This window comes from Arachis ipaensis, chromosome B05 (genome assembly GCF_000816755.2).
Source record: "Arachis ipaensis cultivar K30076 chromosome B05, Araip1.1, whole genome shotgun sequence".
Classification (NCBI taxonomy): Eukaryota; Viridiplantae; Streptophyta; class Magnoliopsida; order Fabales; family Fabaceae; genus Arachis; species Arachis ipaensis.
This window is the reverse complement of record NC_029789.2, coordinates 26,445,472-26,455,798: the sequence shown is the minus strand read 5'-3', so window position 1 is coordinate 26,455,798 and position 10,327 is coordinate 26,445,472. Positions and strand designations below refer to the sequence as shown.

The window sequence follows — 10,327 nt, the reverse complement described above, 5'->3', positions numbered from 1 at the left end:
CTACTCTTGTTATTTATTCCCTTGGAATACATCATAATTTTCTTTTTATTTGATTTTTAAGTGTGATATTTTCAGCTAAAGAAAACATTTGAGAGAAAATTGTAAATGGTAAACTATTATATTTGACTTTTTCATTTTTTAAGTGAATAATAATTACAGAATGATTTCATTTTAGATTGCTAGTTAAACTTCTTTATATATCAACTAATCTTGATTTTTTTAAATAAATAAATTAAATATTTATTTATGGATATAGATCATTTATAGTATATTTATTGATTTAAATTTTTTTATTTATTTTATTTACAGTGTGTAAAATAAATAAGACTGTGTATATCTCGTTTATAATAGATAAGTCACATTTAATGTTGAACGTATTACGTTTGCACATGTGATACATGGAAGAGAATGATCAACACATATCTCTTTTATAGTGTAAACGAGATAAAGTACGACAAATTTTGAAAAACTATAAAAGGATCTACAACTATTTGTATTCTCCACAAACATTTCACTTCTTCTTCTCCTCCATTTTTCTTCAATAAATTTAGTAAAAATGTCTAGTGGTAGTGGATATGTTGTTGTAAGTATGTACCCTAATTGTCATATGAGAAATAGTGACACTGGGGATTATATTTAAGTATGATAATCCTATTATGTTGCGCATTCAGAGAGTAAATTCTTTGTTTGAGCTAAAAAGTCTAATATTGACGAACCTCATTGCTAACCGGACAAAAGAAGTTGGAAGAGTTTGGTATATGTTGCTAGTCATGAAAAATGAAGTTTTTTGATTTCGTCTATTTTGACTCAATAACAATGAGCATGTGCGCCTCATGTTTGATATCTATGGGATATCAAGTGATGGAGATTTCTGCGGAGGTTGCTGATATTGGTGGTGGTGAATCTGGCTACTCAAATTTTGTCCAGGATGACCCACCTCTTGCACTACCACCGCTGCATTGTGCTAGTCCAGTGGTAAACATGGACATAGACGGTGAGGAGTTCGATGAAGAGTATGTTGCCGATAGCAATGATAATGGTTCTTCTGAGGATGATGAGAAGGAGGAGTTTGTACCAGAAACTCCGATCAGTGCTTCAGTTCAGTATCTTCTGCTTACCCTGCAACCAATTTTGGAGTTATCAGTTGTATCTAGTCACTATCATACATTGGATTTGGATGCGATGCACGAGAAAACTCCCTTTTCTAATATGGGTGTGGACGATTACAACATAGATGGTGGTGTGAAATTTCACATTGGTCACAAATTCAAAAGCAGATAGGCAGTCATACAAGGTGTGAAGAATTACAGCATTTAGAGAAGTGCGGAGTTCCGAGTTGTGGAGTCGGATCGATCAAAGAACCATGTTCATTGCAAGCAATTTGCAGTAGAATGTCATTGGAGTCTCCGTGTTGCCCCCCGACAAACTCTCGGATATTGGTAAGGTCAAGTTTAATTGTAGTGTATATTATTATTTATCATGATTAAATGGTTTTGAATTGCTACCGATTATATTTTAATTTGTTATCCCCCACCATGTCTCAAGACCATCAACAGTTGGACATCAACCTCATTTGTAGTGTCATCCTGTCCCTCATACAGTCTAGCCTATCAGTTACTATCTTTGTTTTACAAGGTGCAGTTAGGCAAAACTGTCACTTCAAACCCCTCATATAGAAAGGTCTGGATGGCGAAGCAACAGGCAATTGTGCAAATATACAGTGATTGGGAGGAGTCATATAATAAGGTGTCGAGGTTGCTGCAAGCATTGTAGAGTTGTTGTACCAGACAATATATAATTTCAGGGTGGTATTGTACTATGATGGGCACTTGGTGATACACAACTGCAACAAATTTGATAAGGTATTCTGGGCTCCTCCCTATGTGGAGGCTTTCAAGCATTGTAAGCCCTTCATCTTCGTCGATGGCATGCATCTGTATGGCAAATATGGTGGTGTGTTGCTAATTGCAGTGGCACAAGACGATAACATTAACATTCTTCCTGTGGCATTTGCAATTGTCGAGTCTAGGACTACAGAGTCCTGATCGTTCTTCCTTACCAACTTGATACATGTGACACCCCAAGAAAGGCTTTTGATTATATCTGATAGATTCCAGGAGATCAAAGCCGCACTTAGAGCCGATGATAGTTGTTGGAGGCCTCTTAGAGCGTTCCATGCGTATTGTGTCAGGCACATGACCACTAACTTCATGTCTCGTTCCAAATATGCCGAGAAAAAGTGATATCTCATGAATGCTGCTTATACTCTAAGCAAGGCTGGGTACGAGCAGTATATGGATGCTTTGAGAGGGCTATTGTGTGAGATGGCAAACTAGGCTGGTAAATTCAATAAGAAAATATGGTCACAATATTGTGATAGTGATCGCAGATTTGGGCACATAACAACGAACCTCTCTGAATGCATGAAGTTTAGATGGGCTGAATTTGACTTTTTAATTGGTTGTGAATTTGGATACTACAAGTATCGATAAAGTACAAGTTTATGATTTGACTTTGTCTGCATAATAGAGTTTCCACTATAAATTCAGGTCTCATTGTTGTCTTACAATGTCTGATATCTAGATTTTGACAAGCTCCTGAATCTCTTTTTCATTGCCTCAAGGATTGTACAAAAGTCAGAAAAATTTGGACTCTTTTGAGTATGTATTCTGCCTATCCTAACTTCAAGAACTGGTTGATGCAGGATTCCTACCAGAGTGATACTTTCTTATTCTATTCAATTTTTAGGTGGATTTGGAGGGATAGAAATATTGATTTCTACAACCCTGACAACAGACGGGATGCTAGCAGAGTAGTTAATATGATCCGGAACTCGGCTAGGAATATCCATGCCATCTTTAATATGCACATTTCTTTATCTCCTTCTTCACTTTGTTTTTTTTGTCTCCTTATATAAACTCGGTTAAAGTGAACTGTGATGCTAGTCAGAGCCCTGTAGTGGGTTCAGAAAGTTTTGGTTGCCTTATTCACAATTCTAATGAATGTTGGGTGAAAGGTTACTCTGAAAGAATTAGAGAATGCTAGTGTTCTTCTGGATAAACTTCATGCTATTTGGACTTGAGAATATAATTTTTGGGATGTTTTTTTGTGAGAAGGATAGTTTGAATGTTTTTTTTATGATACATAGGAAGAAATTTGAGAATATTATTCTAAAAAGAATCTAATGAAAAATATTTAAGAGACTTTAAGTTAGAGTTAAAGACCTGCTTTACCTTGATTCAAAGGATAACTAATCATACATCTAATCTAATCTTGTGACTAAAAGTACTACTTCAAATTCGGGAGAGAATGTGAAATGACATCAACTTTAATGAGTTTCATCATTTTATTTGTTTAGATAGGGACCAAGTCAATTAATTTGGCCTTTTTTTTTTGTAGTCACACAATTTTTTTTTTTTTAAAATTTATAATTTAAAATTTAAAATAAAAAAATAATTTAAAAAAATAGATCATATTAGCCAAAAAAAATATTGACTTTCAAGTATTAATAATTGAAAATATATCCTGCGTTACAAGTTAAGATAATAATATACATTGGATTAGCGTAAAATCAATCTCGTTACATCTACACTCTTTATAATAAACATCGTTTGATATCAATATTTTCTAACAACCAAATATGCATTTTCTTTGTTTTGTTAGTTAAAAATAATTTAAAATATAATTAATTAGTAGCAATTTTATTTCTATAGGAATGTCAAGAGTGTTTGTATCAAAGAGTAAAGTATCATTTATTCTTTTTGTCCCTAATATTTGGAGTAAATACCAAACGTTTCAAAATCATCTTAATATTGTCCTGCCGTTAGGGATCTATTAATAGAATTGACAACGAAAAAAAATTGAGACGATTTTGAAATGTTAAGACTTAAATGAGACAAAAATGATATATTACTCTTAAAAGAATTACCAAATCAAGTATAATAAAAGTAACTTTTAACGGAATGAATTGCATTACGAATTTAAGATTTTTACTCATCATAGAATACTTCTAAAATAACTAATAGATAAACTTCCGAAAAAAATGAGTATGAACACACACACACATAACTTCTTTAATGTTTAATTTAAATAAACTTTATTTTTAACTTAGAAATAAGTTTAATTTTATTTTTCAATAATATTAATTTTTTTACGATACATAGTTATTCAATTATTTTTTAAATACATATAAGTAAATTACTCTTAATCACATTACTTTGTTCTAAGTAAATTGATTAAATTGATTTTTTTTCATATGATGAGTATATAAACATGCAAAAAAAAAGGGCAATGTACATAAATAAAATGATTGAAGGAAACCTTTACGCAAATACAACATTGGCAAACTCCAGACGCAAATGAAACAAACGTAATTGTATGTAATCCACGACACCCTCTAGCAGAACCTAAATACACGTAATCCGCTGCACTCTGTCGCGGATTACGTGGAGAACCTGGCATCACATAAACCGCTACACCCTGTAGCGGTTTATGACCAAAAGTGCAGAAAGCATAATCCACTACACCCTGTAGTGGATTATGAGGAGAGTGGCTCATTATATAAACAACCAGTAATACCTGGTGTAATAGTAACAACCCATGATGCAAAATGCACGAATTGATACAAAATGAAATCGTCATAAGCAATAAGTTGTACAAAAATAATAGTTACCAGGCATTAACACTAACACTAAATAAGTTAACTACATAAGTCATACAAATATAACTGTCACAAGTCGTTAAAACTAACAGAAAATAAATAAGTCATAATTCATACAATGATAACGGTCGGAACTAACACAATGGGCGCTACTGCTGGTCACCATCAACATCATGGTCGCCCCCGAATGGACCAAGTAAGTGCGAGCCTGTGCCACATCGAGTTGGACGCCTAATTCTGGTCGCTCGCCGATCTCCGGGTGGAGCCTCCTGTAGCCCAACTCCAAATGCAGATGGCGGCGTCCCCCCCATGCCGAACCAAGTGTCGTACAGGCTGCCTGCTGGCTCATTCAGGTCAACCGGGAGCTGGGACTCAGAAACCTGGGATGGCACATCTGCTGGCTGTGGCCTGTACTCCGGAGGCTCGGACGGACCGCCTGGAATCGGACTCTGGTACTGATGAACGTCGTCACCCCGTATGATCTCAGCGAAATCCGCATAGAACTGCGGTCTAGCCAGCTGATCGTCCAAATCCATGGTGAAAGTAGTGGTAGCAAGATCAGCTAACATCTGCGTGCTACACTCATGCAATACCTGTGAGCTAGATACGTGAGCAAAAGGTGTACCACCCATACTAGCCTCCGCAATGCCACCAACCTGAGTGTTAGTAGGGTGACCACGGGACGATCCAGCCTCCGCCTGGAATCGGACTCTAGTACTGATGAACGTCGTCACCCCGTATGATCTCAGCGAAATCCGCATAGAACTGCGGTCTAGCCAGCTGATCGTCCAAATCCATGGTGAAAGTAGTGGTAGCAAGATCAGCTAACATCTGCGTGCTACACTCATGCAATACCTGTGAGCTAGATACGTGAGCAAAAGGTGTACCACCCATACTAGCCTCCGCAATGCCACCAACCTGAGTGTTAGTAGGGTGACCACGGGACGATCCAGCCTCGTCATCATGATGGACAGAAGGTGCTCATCCAGCACGAGAAGCCCATCGTCTAGCACTAGATCGACGAAGGCGATGATCTTCCTGGCCTCCCTCATCACCACCAACTTGCTCCTCCTGCATCATGTCGTCGAGCCAGCACCATTCGCGATTAGTGGCACGCGTACCAATGCGTCGTCTCCATTCCACACGTCTGTTATCGGGCATATCTGATGCTGGTACTCTAATTGGCACCTGCGACGACCCTCTGAGTACAGCATGGTCTGGAACCTGCGTCTGCCTGGGATCTGCGAACGCAATCCCTGGTAACAGAATCCTATGTGCAAGACGGTACCACCAGTCCAGGTACTCAGCGGATGGACCAAGATCAGCCACTCTCTGGATACTCAACACAGAGCGAACTCGCTCGTCCCAATGCTGATGCCATGTCCTATAGTAAGTGGGGAACCATCTATCTCCACCCCTACCGTCCTTACTATGAAGATATTCTATATTCAGGCTGGCTCAGGAAGATACTGTACGCCCCCTAGCTGTGGGAAGACCCTGTCTACCTGATGCCACTCAATCACTGCAAAGTATATCAGACTGATGACGGCCCGCCATAACCGGCTGTGCTCCTCCAGTCAATATCTCCGGATGAATGACTGCTAGTACGTCCAGAGAACCATAAGGCTCCCACACAATATGATAGTTAGGAGACAAGTCAGCATTGTACTAATGTATACAAATAAGTGGGGGAAGAACTAATAAAATATTGAAAACAAAAACAAATTACTTACATCTCGATCACCCAGTCGATCCAATGCCAGACGATACTGATTAATCCGTTGTTCCTTCCCATCAGAAGTGGGTAAATATGTGGCCCATCTGAGTGACAAAAATATCACGTAAGTATGTAATTTCATATATAGAACGTTATGAACTTGAAAGAATAGGTGTATTACATTATACCTGGATGCCAACGGAAAAGAGAAAGCGTCAAAACCCTACGGCCTCAGTGTGGGAAACCGCCAAAAGATCCATGACTGTAGCAACTGTAGAGGCCCAGCCAAGTTGGTGACGTTTCTGTTTGCCACCCTACACATGCATCGATACAGCCACGCCAACGCAGCGGCACCCCAGCTATAGCTGCCCATGTCATCAAGTCTCGCCACAAATGGCAACCAGCGAAGGTGGACCCGATTACCACTCTTGTCCATGAACAGCTGCGTCGACAGAAGTATCATAATATACGCACGTGCATATATGTGCACGGTCTCCTCGGAAGCATCAGCCGGTAACACCCTAAATCGCTCATGGAACCATGTAAAGTGGATCGTGTATACCTTTCTCTTATCCGGTGGCAGAAGCTCACCAAATAAGTCCTGGAACCACTCTCATGCTGGTCTGGCCCCCTCGATCTGCAGGTGAAAGTCAGTCATGCACCCAGAAACAGCCTGGCCATTCACGGGCAGTCCCAGCTGGTATGCCACATCTTGGAGCGTGATATTACACTCTCCGAATGGCATATGGAAAGTGTGGGTCTTAGGCCGCCACCTCTCGATAAATGCGCTGACCAGAGGCTCATCCAACCAGAACCAATGCGCGTTCAGCCTAGTCAGGTGGTACAACCCAGCCCTCTCCAAGTAATGCATGATCCTATCATGTAACGGCATATTCTGTTGCCTACGGATGCTATAAATACATCGGGTTGGCTGCATATTCAGAAATAAAGAACACCTGCTTAATTTCTAACAATGACATCATCAAACCATAGCTTATGTTTCAAGTCTTAAACTACCTAGGTTTTAAAATTACTAATTTATCATCCACAACTTAAATTCCAACTTCTCTACATTTAATTTTAAATGTTAAATTTCAAAGTTTAAAATTCAAATTTTGATTTTCAAACCCAAAGCTAAACTAAGTCTCTATCTTTCTAATTAATAAATTACTTAATATTAAATAAATTCTCTCTACTTTCTCTCTCTAAGTTTCTTTCCCACTTTCCTCAAATGAAATCTGCTACAGCCTCACACGGTTTTTATAATGAGCCACTCTCCTCATAATCCGCTACAAAGTATAGCGGATTATGCTTTTTGCACATTTGGTTATAAACCACTACAGGGTGTAGCGGTTTATGTGATGCCAAGTTCTCCACGTAATCCGCGACAGGGTGTAGCGGATTACGTGTATTTAGGTTCCGCTAGAGGGTGTCGCGAATTACATACAATTACGATTGTTGCATTTTCGTCTGGAGTTTGCCAATGTTGTATTTGCGTAAAGGTTTTCTTCAGTCATTTTATTTATATAAATTGCCCAAAAAAAAATATAGTACATATACAATAAAATATAAATTATACCTTTTATCTCTAATGTACCAAATTGAAATTATTGAAAAAAAATTATTTAAAAGTTAAAAATGAAATTGAATTAAATTAAATATTAAAAAAATTTGGTATATTAAAACAAAACAATATTTATACTTTATTGCATATATATGTGCTCTTTTTTTAAATTTCCCAAAAGTTTATATACTAGTCATTCTAGAAATACGGGTAAAATTACAAATACAGGAAAAATTACAAATACTAGTAAAAATCTTGAAGTCGTGAGTTAAAATTCACTATCATTTTACTTGATTTGATAATTCTTCCAAGAATAATATCTCCTAAGCATTAACAACCAAATAGAAATCTGTTTTCTTTTCTGTCCACCAGCTTTAGAAAAAATTTCAACTTCTTGGTAGTCATTGACTCATGATCCTTTTACGACATTGATCCTAAAACAAAATACTGAGAAATAACACTAGATGGTTGATCAAAAACAAAAGAAAAATCAAGGTGCTAATGTCATACTTCTGAATTGAGCAAGGGTCCCATTTTCCGTGATGGCTTCCAAGTTCCAACCCCTGAAATGAAAAAACTAATTAACAGCAGCCGTATAGATGAAATTTGACAGAGGAAACAAAAATTCATAGCAAGTTTACCTTTCTGCTGCTTCTGTCTCCAGTTCTATTATGCGAGCTTCAAGTGAAGCACACGCAGTTTGTATTGCTATATTTTTCTGACACAGATCCTTCCACTGCATTGACAAAGCATCGAGCTCGTATGCCGTATTTTGCTGACAAGTGAAACAAAGCATTCTCAAGTAAAAGTATATCAGAGATTTAACAAACAACCAAAGGATGGAGTAGAAAGTCATTTCACCTGATGATATTTCCTTTCACGATTTACTTTCTCAATCTTTTCATTTAGTTCCTGAGCTAATTTCTGCATTCTGCAAATATAAACCAACACAACTGTGATCAATTGACCACTCGAAGTTGCCATGTTCACACTAAACTTGATAAACAACTATGAGATCAGTATTATATTTGACACACCATATTGCACTGTTCCTTTATTCCTAACAGCCAAAGGAAAGGACAGGACAGATTCATTATTTTTTTAACTTGCTTCTGAAAGATGAGATCAAGGACTCTTGTTTATTTATTTATGGTTAAATTATTATTTCAGTCCTTATAATTTTACCAAATTTGTATTTAGGTTCTTATAATTTAAAATTTTTCAATTGAGTCCTTGTACGCTTTAAATTCGTTGCCATGCAACAAACGTTTTCTCATAGCAAAAACATGAAAACATAATTACAATATTCAAAATAGTATAGGATCCAATGAAAAGCTTTTAAATAATAGAAACATAATTACAAATTTGGTGAAATTATAAGACTACAGAATAATTTAACCTTTATTTATTTGCATTCATACAAATAAAATGGAGTGAATGAAGCAATAATAAATATCCAAACCTTGTCAAATATACTTCCAATCGATTGTTGTGTTGTTTCCAAGCATCAGGTCCATATTTTAACAACAAATCAAGATTTTCCATCCTGGAGAAAAGGCAATAAGAGGAAGGTTAAATCATAAATGCACAATGTTAATAGTAATATTCAGTTGATAGAGAGATTCCAGAGAGAGATACCTGGTAATCTGATATTGCAGAAGGCGTTGAGATCTCTGAAGTGCTTGCTTCCAAGCAGTTTCATCGTTCCTCTTACTGACAGTTGGCGTTTCCAATTCATAACGAGACCGATCAAGAGCAACGGGAGGCCTTCCAGCTCTTACACGCTCGTACTCTCTACCAACCATTGGGTACTCCTGCAATAATTCACTCAACACTAACTCTTTAGTTACTGCAACAATTAGAACGAAAAGAAGAAGGAGAAGGAAAAAGGAAAAGGAAAACCCTAATTTGTGACCTGAAAATTGAAGGTGGGAAGAGGGGGCAAGTCGTTGAGGAAGTCGGCGGGCTTCTTGGTGCTGCGGCGCATTTCTTCCTCCACTAAACGGTCAACCTCCGCCTTCACTCTGGGGTCGGCGTAGTCTGAGTCGATGTAAGGTAAAGCATCGATGGAAGAACATGTTTGGCGCCCATAAGAAGGTGGAGCTTCCAGCATCGGTAAGTCGCCATTGCCTCCATCCGCCATGGTGAAATTGAAAGATCCAAGTGCCACCAATCACCTTACTACTTAATTAGCACAACGCAACGATGCCTGCAGACCTTTGCTCATGTGGGTGTGGGTCAATTTCATAAGGCTCTGGAACACTCAAGACTCAACCGATGCAATTATATTTTGAATTTTTGACCTAAAAAAGTGATATATTATTGTTCGAGATTTCGAGTAATAAAAAAATTATTTTATAATTTTAAAAACTTTCAAAATTAATAT

General features: G+C 37.6%; 1 protein-coding gene across 1 annotated transcript; it reads right to left on the bottom strand.

Annotated features, from left to right (window-relative positions):
• Positions 8,206-10,221, bottom strand: LOC107643399 (pre-mRNA-splicing factor SPF27 homolog). Its single transcript, XM_016347035.2, has 6 exons — positions 9,857-10,221; positions 9,580-9,755; positions 9,404-9,487; positions 8,803-8,872; positions 8,583-8,716; positions 8,206-8,504 (listed from the first exon to the last, which is right to left on the bottom strand). Exons 1-6 carry the CDS (start codon positions 10,082-10,084, stop codon positions 8,432-8,434), a joined length of 765 nt encoding a protein of 254 aa, XP_016202521.1. The 5' UTR covers positions 10,085-10,221; the 3' UTR covers positions 8,206-8,431.